This window comes from Balaenoptera ricei, chromosome 2, assembly GCF_028023285.1.
Source record: "Balaenoptera ricei isolate mBalRic1 chromosome 2, mBalRic1.hap2, whole genome shotgun sequence".
Classification (NCBI taxonomy): Eukaryota; Metazoa; Chordata; class Mammalia; order Artiodactyla; family Balaenopteridae; genus Balaenoptera; species Balaenoptera ricei.
Window position 1 is genome coordinate 67,189,065 of NC_082640.1, and position 18,876 is coordinate 67,207,940.

Consider the following 18,876-nt stretch of genomic DNA (forward strand, 5'->3'; position numbering starts at 1 on the left):
TATCTAAACTTTTCTGGGCATTTTTCTGGTGAGAGAGTCTCTGGCTTTCATAGAACTCTCCAAAGGGTCTGCCCTTCTCTCCTGAAAAAGGCCTAGCTAGGTGGGGCAGAGGTCTTTGCAGGTCCCTGGAGACATTTTGTGCAATAAGCAAAGGAGAGACTCAGGGCTGACTTCCGTTCACCTTTTCCTCTTAGCCTAGTTTAATTCAGTTAGTAATTAAAAATATGAATGCACTGTGGGATCTGCTTAGAGCACGGGCAGGCGTTGCGGCAGTCACCAGAGGCCTGGGCGCATTGATTTAAGATGTCTGGGCAAACTTTGTGAACCAGAGAGAAAGCCTTCAGTTAAAGATTTCTTCCACCAATTAAGAGGCCCCTTTGGAGGACACAGAGCCAGAGGCAAGACAAGAATCGCAGCTTGGAGGTGCCAGTCAGCCAGGGAGGACACGGGCAACGGTGGTGTGGTCCACGAGTGGTCTCCCTCACCCTCCTCATCCCCCTGGCCCCAGGGCCCGCAGGCTGTGCCACCTCCCAGAAAACCACTCTCACAAAGGATCTGGTCACTCCATTTACACCAAGGTGTACATGATGAAGCAGCTTACAATTAGGTTCGCATTTTGACTGTAATCATGTTTTAGCCCAAGAGTCTCTGATTTCACGGGTAGCTTGCTGGGGGCGAGATAAGGGTGGAGGATAACTTTGGGGAGGGGTCCGTGAGGTGGGGATTGGGGGAAGGGGCAGGGGTCCCGTCCTCAGACTCGAAGCCCTTTTCCTCAACTGAGAATTGGAATTGTTCTTTGAGCTGCAAGGACAGCTGGGGCATTTCGTCTGGGTGGTTCCAGTGTGGGCAAAGACTCTCCTTCCCACTGAAAAGACAGCAGCTGTGTGTGATTTCCCTGACTTCTCTGGGTTTTCTGTTAATCCTACCTCTCTGTAGTTTTTGCTCTCAGGATCTGCTGGGCCCACCAGGCCTGGGCTGAGTTCTGAATTTCCCAAGGGGGTGGGCAGGCTGCACTGTGTGTGTGTGTGTGTGTGTGAGCGTGCTCACACACATGGGTCTGGGGCTTACCGTGACCCTGACCCATCTCCCAGAGAACTCTGTGCTGAGAACTCTGGGGAACCGGTTTGTTCTGGGGGATGGAGAAAATGAGCAGCTGTAGGGAGGCCTGCACTCTGCCATTAAAGTGGATGCCCACTCCATTGGTCCCCTAGGACCACCCTGAGGATAAACTAAACTAATGGAAGGATGCTAAAAAGTTTAATGTAGGAAAGTTCTTTAGAATCTCATTATTTCCAACTCAAATTTGGAATTTGTAATATTTTTAAATGTTTTGTTTTCATAGCAAAGAATAAAAAACGTATGCCTCCTGAATCTGTTACTTTTGCAGATTATAGACGGCAGGGACCCATTCTTACTCATCACTGCCTCTCCAGCTGCTGGCAGGCTGCCTGGTAACCGCCCGCTGAATCCTTCCAGATGTTTCTTGTGCATTTACATACGTGTGTGTGCATTTGCACACACAAACACACTCTCCTTACATCTTACTCTGTAACATACAGAGCTTTTGAAAGTCCATTACGGAAGACGGTAAACAGCAGGAGGGTGCCGGAGGGGCTGTGATGCTGGGTCATCCAAGATCTAATGTATACAGATGGTCCAGGGATGCAGAAGAAACGGGGCACATACCAAGGAGACTTGATCGCTGAAACAACCTCCTGTTTCCAGGCTCTTCTAATCATTTAGTGGAGCAAGTATCAATTTCAGCAGATCTCATAGAGTCCACAGAGGAAATGGGCTCATTTTCCCATCTGTGGGCCAGCACTGGGGCTGAGATCTGCACCCTTACTTGAGCCCCCTGGGGTGGAGTCAGGAGCTAGCGGGTCATGGTTATTGCTTGGGGATGATGGCTGGGAACATGGAATCTGGGGGCGGACATACCTGGCTTCCAGACCTTGGCTGTCAAATTACTGACTTCTGGCGAGTTGTTTGACTTCTCCAAGTTTGTTTTTTCATCTGTGAAGTTCACATAGTACTTCCTCCCAAGACTGTCAAAAGAATTAGTGGTACATGTGGAGTCCTTTTGCCAGAGCCCGACTGTGTGCACGCAGACACTTGAGCTGCCCATATTCCCACTACTACTTGGCTTTGATTTGGGTGGGGGAGGTTACCCAAAGCCTACCCTTGGAAGAGCGCTCCTGGCTGTGGCTCAGGGCAGGCACGGCATCTTCTTACCTTTGCTGTCCTGGCAGCTAGCACATGAAAGGAACTGCATGACCTTGAGCAAGCTGCTTAAACAGCGTTTTGTTTTCTCATCTACCACCCGAGTCGGGCTGAGTGGTAAATGAGGTTGAGCTTGGGGGGCACCTACAATGGTGCTTATTCCCTCTCCTTATTCCTAAACAAAGAACAAGAAACACCAATCCAGGGACTTCCCTGGTGGTCCAGTGGTAAAGAATCCACCTTGCAGCACAAGGGATGCGGGTTCAATCCCTGGCTGGGGAACTGAGATCCCACATGCCGCAGGGCAACTAAGCCCGCGTGCCACAACTACTGAGCTTGAGCACCTCAACTAGAGCCCGCGTGCCACAAACTACAGAGCCCACGCACCCTGGAGCCTGCGTGCCACAACTGGAGAGAAGCCTGCGCTCTGCAATGAAGAGCTCGTGTGCCCCAGTGAAAGATCCCGCTTGCTGCAACTAAGACCCGACGCAGCCAAAAATAAATAAAATAAAATAAAATAAAATAAATAATAAATAAATCTTAAAAAAAAACCTTTCTATCATTCTACTTTAAAAAAAAGAAAAAGAAACACCAATCCAGAGCCATTGTTGGCTGTACTTTGCTGTATCCTGATACTCAGAGCTCTGAATGTTTACTCAAGCTGACAAGAAGCTGCCTGGGTGACACCTCCTGGTGGGTATTTCCAGATGGAGACAGTACCCTCTTTGTTGCCTGCAGGAGTTGAGAAGATGCACTCTCCTCCTCCTGATTACCTTGCCACACCATTGATGGGATTTGGGAATTAGTTTGGGGCCTCCCACTCTGTATTCATTGAATTGCAGAGATTTAATCTCACCGGTGTTAAAAAAGAAAAGACAGAGTAACAGGCATTAAATTAAGCTCCTGCGCTTTTGCCAAGAACCCTCCACCCCCACCAGACCTCAGGGATTTACTTCCTTCTCTAATGCCCAAAGAGATTACTACTCTACTAGTTTTTCTAAACTGAAATGGAACAGCCATTCTTATCTCGGGGATTTCACTAGGTGCTGATGAGAACTGAGCAAAATCCCAGGAAGGCACTGGCTCTTCCAGGTGCACTAGAGGCAATGTGGGTGGGGTTGCCTAATAATATCCTCCCTAAACCATGTGTTTACCAGCAGTTCGTGGGCTGCTCTATTTCTGATCCTTCCCAGGACTTTTTTCTTCCTCTTTCGCTGTTCTCTTGGCTACGGCTCGATGGTTTGCTTTGCAGTCCTGTCATTTCACAAAATCTTACTTCTGGAAAAGGATTAGAAAAGTTACACAGTGTTGCTGCTACTTAACATTCAGGAAATGCAGCATCCACACACAAGTTACCAATCATACTTACCAGATGGTAACTGTATCTTTTCACTAGAAAGTGAGCCGCAAACATTGAAACTCATCACCAACACATTTAAATTCACATCCATTTTCAATGTGACATCCTTAATGAGTTGGTATAATGAAAATCAGTATTTTATCCCTATATTGTTAACTATTTGTAACAATAATGCTACAATAATGCAGACTTGATATTTTTTAAATTGTCATGAAACAAAATCTCACCACAACCTACAATTCTGATATACTCTGTACCTAAATATATTTTTTCAATACTTCAGAGTTCTATATTCAGAATGGGCTAATGGAAATGGCACATGGCAGGAAGAATAAAAATCTTGCAGCTGATGATGGTGTCTATATACTTTTTTAGCACCAGTGCTTAAGCTTAGTGGTTACTTTTTGATCAACTATTTCCCTAAAAAAACTTTAAGATCAACTAGTTCTCTCTTATTGGACTTGTGTTAGGAGGCAACTGAAGCCCACGGGGGTGGAGTAAGTTCCTGATGTGATAACAGCAGAGCCAGAGAGCCTTGCCTCCCGAGTCCCCGGTCTAGATTTCAGTCCACCTAACACTCCCCAAAGATCTCTGAGTTTTGGCCTTAGCTGGTTGTCAATAAATTAAATGGCAAGCCTGGCTAGTTTGGTTTCTGTGCACTGAATGAGTGAAGAATGGTTGCTAATGGGCTGAATTGTGTCCCACCCAAAATCCATGTTTCAGTCCTAACCACTAGGACCTCAGATTGTGACTGTGTTTGGAGAGAAGACCTTTAAAGAGGTAATTAAGGTAAAATGAGGTTTCTGAATTAATGGGCCCTGATTCAATATGACTGGCTAGGACACAGACAACACACAGAGGGATGACCATATGTGAGGACACAGCAAGAAGGCAGCATTCTGCATGCCAAGGAAAGAGGCCGCAGAAGAAACCGTCCCTGGTGACACCTTGATTTTGGACTTTTACCTTCCAGAATTGCGAGAAAATAAATTTCCACTATTTAAGCCACACAGTCTGTGGCTTTTTTTTTTTTTTTTTAAATGGCAACCCTAGCAAATACAGTGGTCCAGACTGAAGGAAAATGTAGAACTCACATTATACTTTTCTTTATAATAGAGACACTATGTTATTAAGTAGGGCTCATTTATCCTAAGGATACAGTGGAATCTCATGGAACCAGAGTGGAATGCTGATGGCCTCAGAAATGCATTGGAGGGACTTCCCTGGTGGCGCAGTGGTTAAGAATCCACCTGCCAATGCACGGGACACGGGTTTGAGCCCTGGTCCGGGAAGATCTCACATGCCGCGGAGCAACTAAGCCCATGCGCCACAACTACTGAGCCTGAGCTCTACAGCCCACGAGCCACAACTACTGAGCCCGCATGCCACAACTACTGAAACCTGTGCACCTAGAGCCCGTGCTCCGCAACAACAGAAGCCAGCACAATGAGAAGCCCGCGCACCGCAACAAAGACCCAATGCAGTCAAAAATAAATAAATAAATAAATTTATTAAAAAAAAAAAAAAAAAGAAATGCATTGGACCCAGGGCCTGGAGCATTGTCAAGATTCTGTTTTCATCTCTGCTTTTCATTGTGTATCTGCTTCAGTTTTGTTTTGTTTTGTTTTTAAATCCATCCCAATTTCCAATTCCTGGGGGAGAGAATGATTGGCCCAGCTTGAGTGAGGGACTCACCCCTGGTCTAAGAGTCATGTTAGAAATGACTGTTAGAGGGAGGCAGAGTCACATGGCACACCATGGCCCTCACAGCCCTGTGGAGGGCTTCCCTGGTGGCACAGTGGTTAAGAACCCACCTGCCAATGCAGGGCACACGGGTTCGAGCCCTGGTCCGGGAAGATTCCACATGCCGCGGAGCAACTAAGCCCGTGCGCCACAACTACTGAGTCTGCGCTCTAGAGCCCGCAAGCCACAACTGCTGAAGCCCACAGGCCTAGAGCCCGTGATCCGCAACAAGAGAAGCCACTGCAACGAGAAGCCCATGCACTACAACGAAGAGTAGCCCCCGCTCGCCGCAACTAGAGAAAGCCTGCGTGCAGCAACAAAGACCCAACGCAGCCAAAAATAAATAAAAATAAAAATAAAAAAGCCCTGTGGAGACAAAGGAGGCGTTCTCAGGAAAGGAGCTCACCAGACTATGGAATAAGTCCTGTGCAGCATGGAGGGTCTGTCTCCTCTCAAGGGCAATGGGGAGGCAAATATGTGATGCTCAGTGTGCTAAAGCAGAATGGCCGATGTATTAACAGTTTGGCTACAGATAGCAAAATTAAGGCAAGAGCAGTGCAAGACCTCATTCAGACCAAGGACTGCTTGCAGTCTTATGGCTGTTTCCCAACTGAGGATGAGAGAAAGAAGAGATGACAACAATGTTGATTAGCAGCCTGTCAAAGTATGTGCACTCATCAGGTAGAAAAAGTTGATTGGTGATCAATTGGAATTCCATTATAGAAATGGTGCAGAATGTTTATAATCTAAAAAATAATGTGCAATGAAACATAACAGGAAGCCAGACTAGTCTCTGGTTTCATACATATTAGGGAAAGTAAAATCATTACTTTCTGAGAGGAAGAGGGGGCAGAGATTAAATAATGCTTTTTGTTCTGGAGAAGAGTTTATGTATGGGAAATACAGCAAAAACAAACTTTCAAATAAATCGGAATCAGACAAAAGTGGTTACCAGCCTGAATTAGCATGGGAAAGGGCATCCTCACAACTGTCACAGCACCTTGCTTTTGCTCACGTTACCCCTTCTTCTTCCACCTGGTACCCAGGCCTGAAGCCCCTGCTTAGGCTATCTCCTCTGTAACACCTACCCTGACTGACCACACAATTTGGCATTTTATTTTTCTGAAACTGTTTTGTGGACATTGTGTTCCCCCTATAGACTAAACCTCCTTAGGATGAAGGCCCATATGATATTCCCCACTTTCTCTTAAAGGGCCTGACACACCTTTAATGAACATTTGTTGCCTGACTAGTTGTCACCAGCTGAACAGAAAATGGTCAGAAATATGCTTGCTGGGCTCAAGTAATCTTAGAATAATCAGAGAAGAAAGAGAAACATCCAGGTATGTTCCTTTTAAGATAAAAACTTTATTTTACAATTATATAAAGCTGCTTTACATTAAGCACAAACAATCGATTTACTTTGTATAGAAACAAAATACCTTTTCATCTGCAAAAAATCAAGTTTTGCTGTATATAAAACTAACATGTGCACATTGTGCTTAAACTGCAAAGTCTGTACAGCTTTACAAAGGACTACCCTTCAGAAGGGCATCCAGTAAACACTTTATTGCATATTTAACACATGGTCTATAACCCACATGTACAATGGAAGAGAAACAAGAAAAACAATTAAAAGGAGGATGAAAATAGCAGCTTTCAGTGAAAGTTTGCACACCGACAAAGAAAAAGGTCTGCCACATCTGTAGAGTTGTGCTTGTGTGTCATTTTTGTACTTGCTCACATACACTGGATGGTTTTTGGATGAAGCCTTTATGTACAATAACTCTGAAAGGGTCAAACCTGACCTTCATCTGGAAACTTTTGGCTGGTTTTATAACTGAAGTGGCAATAGGTTTAATTTAATATCAAAGCTAACTCAAGGTAAGTGTAAACAACTAATACCCATATTCTTGGAACAAAGAAAAATTTAAAGAAATAAAACAAAACTTTAAAATACCTTCCCCATTCTCGCAAAGCTCAGACTAAATAAACATTTTGCATGATTTAAAATCCTAGAAAACTCCACAGGTGTTTAGGAAGAAAAGTGTGATGGATGGTCTTGGGCAGTGTTTCTCCACATATATCCCCCGGTTCACTTGCATCAGAATTACCTGAACACTTTTTTTAAAAATGCAGATTATCATGCTTCACAGGCCGATTTACTGAATATCTGGAATCGGTACTTCAGTAAAGCTCCCAGGTGATTCTGAGGCATTAGTTTGAGAACCACTGGTTTGTACAGCCAGTGCTGCTACAGGGTCAACTCACCCTTTTTGAAAATTCTGGGATCACAGGAAAAATCGAGTTGCTGTTGCAACGTGGAAGGCAGTGTGAAACCAACAGCAATGAAATAGCAATGCCATTTCTAGATCAAAATGTCTTTCTTTTTTCAGTGGAAAAAGACAGCCACATTGTTAAGGCACTGATATTTGTCACAGAAGCAGTACCATACTGTTTTCACTGATTCCCTCAATCTGAAGTACCAGTATGCAAACACAAGGCAGAAGTCTGGACTGCTCTAAATAATAACAAATACGATGGAGTAAAAACGATTTCCAGATTGGAGAAGGTTTATTTTTGAGCCCTGAAATAAAAAAAGCAGGAGTCCAGATATTCTTGTTGAGACATCTAATGTGTAAGAACTACAAAGGTCAACGGCTAGGGGGAAGCCTAATAACCCACAACTGTTTTGTTGTGGGCAAAATCGACTTGTGGTCACATAAATTGGGAGTTTAAACTTACTTTTCCATGGCCAGTTTAATATTGTCTTCAGTTGTAGATCTTCGTTCCTGCCCCCTTTGCCACTGATACATATATTTTGTACATAGATATGTATGTATTCTCTGGTTTCTAAGTGGTGTTGGTAGGCTGAGTTCAATCAAGATGTAGTGTGCAGGCAGGTGCCCACCTGGCTCTTGATGTGCATTTCATACAGGTCACACACAAACTGCACGGTGTGTGTCAGACTCAGTCCCCTGAAAATATGGGGTCTCATGTTTCCATTCTGTATAAGTTATTGTATTGATTTAGTGTATTGTCATACACTAAAACAAAGACAGCAAAATCAGCCTCCTTCAGTTCTGACCTACTGCCTGAAGTCTTATAGCAGACACTACCCAGGGTAGAGGGCTATGATACCTATTTATGTGAGGTATAAAACTAAAATAAAGGTCTGATTACACATGTACAGCTAATGCAGTAGCATCACTTTTATCCAATAGCTGAAATAATTTAAAGTTAAAATTGCAAAGGAAAAACACTGATGCACAAAAGGCAATAGTTTGGAAAGTTGTCAACCAAGAATGATCTAAGTAGAAAAAAAAAAAAAACCTGCTACAAAACCTTATAATATCTGACCTAGTAATTTCCTTTAAAGGGGAAAAAAAATCTTAAAAAGACAGTGGTAGTGGACTTATCAAAATTACTACCTCCTCTCCAAATTTAAGTTTATAATAAAAATTCCCAAATGTCCCCCCAACATAGAAAAAACTCTCTAGCATAGTCTGAAATGAAATACAAAATTCTAGATAGTGACAAAAAGAAACCACCACAATGGGGGTAGAGGAGGGATAGAATGATTATCAAACCTTTACTGATTGTAGATCAAGTTTCATAAAACAGATAACATTTCTGTAATTTCTTGTGCAGTCAACAAGTTTCATTTTAGTTGTGCTTACATTATATAACTGTGAAGCCTGAACACTGGTTGTGTTTTTAATTTACACGTTTCAAGAAAACCATAAATTCAAAATATTCTCCATATATAACAAATTGAACAAATCCAACAAATGTTCATTCACTCCCAAAAAATTAATATATAGAAAAGAAACATCATTTTTAAAGTTGCACAGTCCACTATTCAGGCTACAAGTACATATTTACTGTATTACAGCACATTATATTTTTAAAGTCTGCTTTCAACATAAACATAAATAATCACATTTAAAAAGAGCCCCATACTAAGTTTGCAGGCAAGTGCTGGACAGTTGGCCAGTAAGAGCTACTTACCATTGTCTTTCCCAAACCGAGAGGACTGGACTATCTGTGGAACTATCTGTATAGGGTGATAAGCAAGGCCAAGTTAAACATTTTCATTCACCCATTGACTAAACACTTTTCTGCTCCAAATGCCACCTCCATTTCTAAACACCCAACTCATCGAATGCAATTATCTCAGAAGACTGGTTTTAAGGATCATTTATCACTTTGATGTAATCCACAAAAACCTAGTATACAACCTTTTAAAATGTGCCTATGCTCTGCTGACAGAGAGCCCGTAGTTTTTGTGTACAGCAGAGGCTGAAATATGATTTTGGTTCTGAGCTCTAGTTGTGCTTTGCCCTGCTGCCTTTAAGGTAGCTTTTCCACCTCTTGACAAATTCTTTGAAGATTGGGGACTCATCAATGGTGCTGAGTAGCTGCAGTTGATTGATGTGGGTGGTGTGATAGTCCCAGCGGGCCAGGTTGGGGGCAATGCCAAGCATGAAGTGCCGGAGGTCATAGATGGTTCCTGAGCCAGTGTCGTACAAGGGGAGCATGGCTTTAAGGGATTCCATGCCACGCTCATACAAGGACCTCGCTTCTTTCCCGAGTTTTTCCCCTGCAGTTTCTTTTAAGTCATACAGCCCAATTAAAGAATACATAAAGCCATTTAAAACAAAAGAGCTAGGTGTGGTTGGATATTCTTCATACCAGTCATGTTTATTCATAAACACAGCTTTAACTCCATGCTGCTCTGACAGAAATTTGTAAGGGGCTGTTGCCCTTAAAGCTGAATTGAGGAATACATGGTCTTTTGTTAAGAGATAGGCCCTGACTAATGTAGAAATGGCTTGCCCTTGGGCCATGGCAGAGTACCACCCTGGCTCTAAAGACTTGAACCCTTCCCCTAACTTACGGGTCACCATAATTGGCCAGCCACCTTTCTCATCCTGGTTCCTCACCAACCAATCACTGGCAGCAAAGAATGCGGCCATGTGGGCTGTGGTAGAGATGGTAATGTTGTCGAGGAAGCCTTTCCCTTTTGCAATCAACCTAACTACCTTCTTGGGCATTATTTTGGTTGGCTTGACAGCTTTTGTATTGGAAAGACCCACTCCTTTCCGGAGGTCAGTGACCAGGTCCCTGGTAACCGTGCTCCATGAAGTTCTGGGCCCAATGCCATAGTATATGTCTCTTTCTTTAAAAGCAATTAGCTGGGTATTTGAGACATAATGTACAGTGAAGAGCTGATTCTTTTCTGTGGTCTCCAGAACCACAGACACACTTCCGTTTGTTAAGAACTTGAGGTCAAATGAAATAATAAAATCTTTTGTGTTCCCCAGTTGCAAGGATACACCATCACTGGTTTCTGTAGGGGGAAAATATACCAAAAAAGACTGGTTAGAATAGAAGCTCTTTGTATTTAAAAGTTACTTGCAATTCATCCTTGACAATCACTGACCATACAAAATTAATACTTCAATTTTTTTTTTTTTTTAGCCTAGCTTTATTTATTTATTTATTTATGGCTGTGTTGGGTCTTCGTTTCTGTGCGAGGGCTTTCTCTAGTTGCGGCGAGCGGGGGCCACTCTTCATCGCGGTGCATGGGCCTCTCACTAGCGCGGCCTCTCTTGTTGCGGAGCACAGGCCCCAGACGCGCAGGCTCAGTAATTGTGGCTCACGGGCCCAGTTGCTCCGTGGCATGTGGGATCTTCCCAGACCAGGGCTCGAACCCGTGTCCCCTGCATTGGCAGGCAGATTCTCAACCACTGCACCACCAGGGAAGCCCACTTCAATATATTATATGTCAGATTTTTAAAAAAATTTTTATTTTTACTAAGTTAACCATAAACAGATGACAACTGTTGAGTCCGTGATGGCTTGTGAGCATCAGGGCAAAGCTCTTACCTTTTGGCCTGTCTAGTTTACATTAGAGGGGTTAATGGCCTTAGCAGATAGCTAAGGTACTGTGGTCAAACTGCCTTTTCTAGATCAAATACTGGCTGACCAATAATCAATGACTGTCTAGTATACCCATTCTACAAAAAGAAGAAATATAGCCAAAAGCTGGCTCAGCACATAATATTACAAGAAAGAGCCTAGAAGAAAAGAACAGTTAGACATGAATTAAAAAAAAATTTTTTTTTTTTTTTTTTTTGGCTGTGCTGCGTGGCTTGCGGGATCTTAGTTCACCAACCAGGAATAGAACCTGGGCCACCAGCTGTGGAAGCATGGAGTCCTAACCACTGGACCACCAGGGAATTCCCTAAAAATTTTTTATTTACTTAATATTTAGTAAGTATTTACTATGTTCTAAGTGCTTTACACATATTAACTCATTTAGTCATTATAACACTTACAAGAGTAGTGCTATTATTACTCTTACTTTATGAATGATGAACAGAGACACAGAAGTTAAGTAACTTGCCTAAGGTACAAAGAGTTGAACACAGGTTGTCTAGTCTGGCTGTATGATACATGCTCTGAATCACCAATTGATGTTGAAAATGATAGGTTTGTTTTCAGATATTCATTGGAATTGTGAATAAATTCTGGAAATTAAGCAATCGGCTCATGTAGCCAACAAAAAGTGAGGAATACTGGGGGAGGCTCTGGAGTTAAAACAAACAAACTTTGTTTGGATTCTCACTTCATCACTTACTAGCTTTGAGATGTTCAACAAGATACACCTATTTGAGCCTCAGTTTCTTCACGTGTTAAGTAGAAATAATATTACTTTGCAAGGTAACTGTGAGGATTAAAAAAAAAGGATAGTGGCTTGGAACATAGTATAAAATGATGATGATGATGATGATGATGATGATTCTGAAGCCAGTGATTTCAGAGGCTGATAAAATAGCAGAGCTGTTTTATTTGACAGATCATCAAATAGGAAATTTCTCTTGCATGTCTACAGTACAATGATGGCTGACTCTCAGAAAGTTGACTTCTACCAAGAAAAGAAACTGAGCATATTAAAACCAAACAGTAGCAGCAGCAGGAAGATGAAGAGGAAGAGGAAGAAGAAGAAAAAGAGAAAGAAAAACAACAAAAATATATGTAGCACAAATTTTATAACATTAAAGGTAAATGTGAATATCTTGGTCTATACAGAGCTTAAATCTTTTTTTTTTTTTCCTCCCTCCCGCATCTCCCTCCCTCCCACCCTCCCCATCCCACCCCCCCAGGCGGTCACAAAGCACTGAGCTGATCTCCCTGTGCTATGCCGCTGCTTCCCACTAGCTATCTATTTTACATTTGGTAGTGTATATATGTCCATGACACTCTCTCACCCTGTCACATCTCACCCCTCCCCCTCCCCATATCCTCAAGTCCATTCTTTAGTAGGTCTGTGTCTTTATTCCCATCTTGCCATTAGGTTCTTCATGACCTATTTTTTTTTTTTCCTTAGATTCCATATATATGTGTTAGCATACTGTATTTGTTTTTCTCTTTCTGACTTACTTCACTCTGTATGACAGACTCTAACTCCATCCACCTCATTACAAATACCTCCATTTCATTTCTTTTTATGGCTGAGTAATATTCCATTGTGTATATGTGCCACATCTTCTTTATCCATTCATCCGATGATGGACACTTAGGTTGCTTCCATGTCCTGGCTATTGTCAACAGAGCTGCAATGAACATTTTGGTACATGACTCTTTTTGAACTATGGTTTTCTCAGGGTATATGCCCAGTAGTGGGATTGCTGGGTTGTATGGTAGTTCTATTTTTAGTTTTTTAAGGAACTTCCATACTGTTCTCCATAGTGGCTGTATCAATTTACATTCCCACCAACAGTGCAAGAGTGTTCCCTTTTCTCCACACCTTCTCCAGCATTTATTGTTTGTAGGTTTTTTGATGATGGCCATTCTGACCGGTGTGAGATGATATCTCATTGTAGTTTTGATTTGCATTGCTCTAATGATTAATGATGTTGAGCATTCTTTCATGTGTCTGTTGTCCATCTGTATATCTTCTTTGGAGAAATGTCTATTTAGGTCTTCTGCCCATTTTTGGATTGGGTTGTTTGTCTTTTTGTTATTGAGCTGCATGAGCTGCTTGTAAATCTTGGAGATTAATCCTTTGTCAGTTGCTTCATTTGCAAATAGTTTCTCGCATTCTGAGGGTTGTCTTTTGGTCTTGTTTATGGTTTCCTTTGCTGTGCAAAAGCTTTTAAGTTTCATTAGGTCCCATTTGTTTGTGTTCTTATTTCCATTTCTCTAGGAGCTGGGTCAAAAAGGATCTTGCTGTGATTTATGTCATAGAGTGTTCTGCCTATGTTTTCCTCTAAGAGTTTGATAGTGTCTGGCTTTACACTTAGGTCTTTAATCCATTTTGAGTTTATTTTTGTGTATGGTGTCAGGGAGTGTTCTAATTTCATACTTTTACATGTACCTGTCCAATTTTCCCAGCACCACTTATTGAAGAGGCTGTCTTTTCTCCACTGTATATGCTTGCCTCCTTTATCAAAGATAAGGTGACCATATGTGCGTGGGTTTATCTCTGGGCTTTCTATCCTGTTCCATTGATCTATATTTCTGTTTTTGTGCCAGTACCAAACTGTCTTGATTACTGTAGCTTTGTAATATAGTCTGAAGTCAGGGAGCCTGATTCCTCCAGCTCCATTTTTCGTTCTCAAGATTGCTTTGGCTATTCGGGGTCTTTTGTGTCTCCATACAAATTGTGAAATTTTTTGTTCTAGTTCTGTGACAAATGCCATTGGTAGTTTGATAGGGATTGCACTGAATCTGTAGATTGCTTTGGGTAGTAGAGTCATTTTCACAATGTTGATTCTTCCAATCCAAGAACATGGTATATCTCTCCATCTATTTGTATCATCTTTAATTTCTTTCATCAGTGTCCTATAATTTTCTGCATACAGGTCTTTTGTCTCCTTAGGTAGGTTTATTCCTAGATATTTTATTCTTTTTGTTGCAATGGTAAACGGGAGTGTTTTTTTAATTTCACTTTCAGATTTTTCATCATTAGTATATAGGAATGCAAGAGATTTCTGTGCATTAATTTTGTATCCTGCTACTTTACCAAATTCATTGATTAGCTCTAGTAGTTTTCTGGTGGCAGTTTTAGGATTCTCTATGTATAGTATCATGTCATCTGCAAACAGTGACAGCTTTACTTCTTCTTTTCCGATTTGGATTCCTTTTATTTCTTTTTCTTCTCTGATTGCTGTGGCTAAAACTTCCAAAACTGTGTTGAATAATAGTGGTGAGAGTGGGCAACCTTGTCTTGTTCCTGATCTTAGTGGAAATGGTTTCAGTTTTTCACCATTGAGGACAATGTTGGCTGTGGGTTTGTCATATATGGCCTTTATTATGTTGAGGAAAGTTCCCTCTATGCCTACTTTCTGCAGGGCTTTTATCATAAATGGGTGTTGAATTTTGTCGAAAGCTTTCTCTGCATCTATTGAGATGATCATATGGTTTTTCTCCTTCAATTTGTTAATATGATGTATCACGTTGATTGATTTGCGTATATTGAAGAATCCTTGCATTCCTGGAATAAACCCCACTTGATCATGGTGTATAATCCTTTTAATGTGCTGTTGGATTCTGTTTGCTAGTATTTTGTTGAGGATTTTTGCATCTATGTTCATCAGTGATATTGGCCTGTAGTTTTCTTTGTTTGTGACATCTTTGTCTGGTTTTGGTATCAGGGTGATGGTGGCCTCGTAGAATGAGTTGGGGAGTGTTCCTCCCTCTGCAATATTTTGGAAGAGTTTGAGAAGGATAGGTGTTAGCTCTTCTCTAAATGTTTGATAGAATTCGCCTGTGAAGACATCTGGTCCTGGGCTTTTGTTTGTTGGAAGATTTTTAATCACAGTTTCAATTTCAGTGCTTGTGATTGGTCTGTTCATATTTTCTATTTCTTCCTGGTTCAGTCTCGGTAGGTTGTGCATTTCTAAGAATCTGTCCATTTCTTCCAGGTTGTCCATTTTATTGGCATAGAGTTGCTTGTAGTAATCTCTCATGATCGTTTGTATTTCTGCAGTGTCAGTGGTTACTTCTCCTTTTTCAGTTCTAATTCTATTGATTTGAGTCTTCTCCCTTTTTCTCTTGATGAGTCTGGCTAATGGTTTATCAATTTTGTTTATCTTCTCAAAGAACCAGCTTTTAGTTTCATTGATTTTTGCTATTGTTTCCTTCATTTCTTTTTCATTTATTTCTGATCTGATCTTTATGATTTCTTTCCTTCTGCTAGCTTTGGGGTTTTTTTGCTCTTCTTTCTCTAATTGCTTTAGGTGCAAGGTTAGGTTGTTTATTCGAGATGTTTCCTGTTTCTTGATGTAGGCTTGTATTGCTATAAACTTCCCTCTTAGCACTGCTTTTGCTGCATCCCATAGGTTTTGGGTCGTCGTGTCTCCATTGTCATTTATTTCTAGGTATTTTTTGATTTCCCCTTTGATTTCTTCAGTGATCACTTCGTTATTAAGTAGTGTATTGTGTAGCCTCCATGTGTTTGTATTTTTTACAGATCTTTTCCTGTAATTGATATCTAGTCTCATAGTGTTGTGGTTGGAAAAGATACTTGATACAACTTCAATTTTCTTAAATTTACCAAGGCTTGATTTGTGACCCAAAATATGATCTATCCTGGAGAATGTTCCATGAGCACTTGAGAAAAATGTGTATTCTGTTGTGTTTGGGTGGAATGTCCTATAAATATCAATTAAGTCCATCTTGTTTAATGTATCATTTAAAGCTTGTGTTTCCTTATTTATTTTCATTTTGGATGATCTGTCCATTGGTGAAAGTGGGGTGTTAAAGTCCCCTATTATGATTGTGTTGCTGTCGATTTCCCCTTTTATGGCTGTTAGTATCTGCCTTATGTATTGAGGTGCTCCTATGTTAGGTGCATAAATATTTACAATTGTTATACCTTCCTCTTGGATCGATCCCTTGATCATTATATAGTGTCCTTCTTTGTGTCTTGTAATAGTCTTTATTTTAAAGTCTATTTTGTCTGATATGAGAATTGCTACTCCAGCTTTCTTTTGATTTCCATTTGCATGGAATATCTTTTTCCATCCCCTCACTTTCAGTCTGTATGTGTCTCTAGGTCTGAAGTGGGTCTCTTGTAGACAGCATATATATGGGTCTTGCTTTTGTATCCATTCACCCAGTCTGTGTCTTTTGGTGGGAGCATTTAATCCATTTATATTTAAGGTAATTTTCGATATGTATATTCCTATTCCCATTTTCTTAAATATTTTGTGTTTGTTATTGTAGATGTTTTCCTTCTCTTGTGTTTCTTGCCTAGAGAAGTTCCTTTAGCATTTGTTGTAAAGCTGCTTTGGTGGTGCTGAACTCTCTCAGCTTTTGCTTTTCTGTAAAGGTTTTAATTTCTCCATCAAATCTGAATGAAATCCTTGCTGGGTAGAGTAACCTTGGTTGTAGGTTTTTCTCCTTCATGACTTTAAGTATATCCTGCCACTCCTTTCTGGCTTGCAGAGTTTCTGCCGAAAGATCAGCTGTTAACCTTACGGGGATTCCCTTGTGTGTTATTTGTTGTTTTTCCCTTGCTGCTTTTAATATGTTTTCTTTATATTTAATTTTTGATAGTTTGATTAATATGTGTCTTGGCGTGTTTCTCCTTGGATTTATCCTGTATGGGACTCTCTGTGCTTCCAGGACTTGATTAACTATTTCCTTTCCCATATTAGGGAAGTTTTCAACTATAATCTCTTCAAATATTTTCTCAGTCCCTTTCTTTTTCTCTTCTTCTTCTGGGACCCCTATAATTCGAATGTTGGTGCGTTTAATGTTGTCCCAGAGGTCTCTGAGACTGTCCTCAGTTCTTTTCATTCTTTTTTCTTTATTCTGCTCTGCAGTAGTTATTTAAATCTTTTTAAAATTTATTTAATTAATTAATTTATTTGGGCTGCATTGGCCTTCATTGCTGCACGTGGGCTTTCTCTAGTTGCGATGAGCGGGGGCTACTCTTCGTTGTGGTGCACGGGCTTTTTTTTCCATTGCAGTGGCTTCTCTTGTTGTGGAGCACGGGCTCTAGGCACGTGGGCTTCAGTAGTTGCGGCACATGCGCTCAGTAGCTGTGGCACACGGGCTTAGTTGCTCAGTGGTATGTGGGATCTTCCCGGAACAGGGCTCGAACCCGTGTCCCCTGCATTGGCAGGCGGATTCTTAACCATTGCACCATCAGAGCTTAAATCTTAAAAACACATTCACATGCATTATCTCATTTGTTCCTTACAATAATCTTCTGAGGCTGGTAGAGCAGGAATTACTGCTTCCATTTTAGAGATGAAGATATGGAGGCTTTGCAAGGGTAAAAGGTTTGCCCAAAGCCGAATGCTAACTAGTGGTAGAGCAGGGACTAGAAACCAGGGTTCCTGGGTCTAAGCTCAAAGATTGTGAGAAAGACATGATATTGGAAATACCATCCTCATGAGAATAACCAGTGGAAGAATTATTTCTCTTAAACATAGCTATAGAATCAGATCTACTTTAAGGCGTCCTTGAGGAAATCTTGGGTGCTCCTTATTGGAGCAATGATTGGGAATGTGAACTGATGATAGTGTATACAGTGTGATTAGCTTGGACAGTATTATCACCATGTTGAGCTGATTATTTAACTCTTCCAACACTGGACTCTACCAGTGTGGATATAACTGACCCAAGGCTCTTAATTACTTCATTTGATGGAATAGACAATTACGGAAGTTGTACTGAGAATGAGAACATCTTGCTAGATGTATGATGCTTTCAGTGACTTTTTAAAAAGTGATTTCAGAAGTATATTTCTAACACAGTAAAAATCCATTTTATCTGGAGAAATGTCAACATGCAACCTCTCTCTTAGCTGGCATTTTCCTGTATCTATAGTAAATGGAATCTGATGCTCAGTACAACGTACTTGATGTTTCAGGATGTTTCGCAGGATTCTGAATTGACTTATGAATTACTCAAGATTAAATTATATTCAGCAGAGGCTATCTTGAGTGCTACTTATTTTTTTATTCTTATGGTAATGCCTCATTAATCAGACAACACTGTTAACTATGGCATCCATTCTCACCACCATCTTCAGAAGTCCAAATGGGAGAAAGTTGAAGAATTATATTTTCTTCTCAGAATTCCATTCTAATTTTTACTTTATGTATACAAATCTAATGAAATGATATAGTTCGATCAATCACCTTATGTTTCAATGTAACAGATTACGTAGTTCAAAGAACTCAGTAATGAATGATGTCATTTAACACCACCAGAGGGGGTTACTGAGCCACAGAGGAGAAGTGACAAAGATGTCACAATCCCCAATTTAAATCAATCCACAATCATATGAGACAGGTCTTTTAATTCCTATTTTATAGATGTACAGAGAGGTTAAATATCCTGTCTACGTCACTCAGAAGGGTCTGAATGGTAGCAACTGGGACATGACTGTGGTTGTGGCAACCACTTTGGAAATATACCAGGCAAAATTCTGAGCTCTACTGGAGAGTCCTAAGCTATCTGGAGACCTGTGCTTTAAATCTACTAATAGAAAGTTTCGAGCTTCCTGTCGCTTGAAATCCATGACT

General features: G+C 41.0%; 1 protein-coding gene across 4 annotated transcripts in view; it reads right to left on the reverse strand.

Moving 5' to 3' along the window:
• Positions 1-6,671: 6,671 nt before the first annotated feature.
• GLCE (glucuronic acid epimerase) overlaps positions 6,672-18,876 on the reverse strand; it is a 201,020-nt gene continuing 188,815 nt past the window's right edge. For all 4 annotated transcript variants that reach the window (XM_059912902.1, XM_059912900.1, XM_059912898.1 and 1 more), the window contains one exon: positions 6,672-10,676. In XM_059912902.1, the coding sequence (XP_059768885.1) occupies positions 9,652-10,676 (1,025 nt within the window). In that variant the 3' untranslated portion in view covers positions 6,672-9,651. The remainder of the gene's footprint in view (positions 10,677-18,876) is intronic.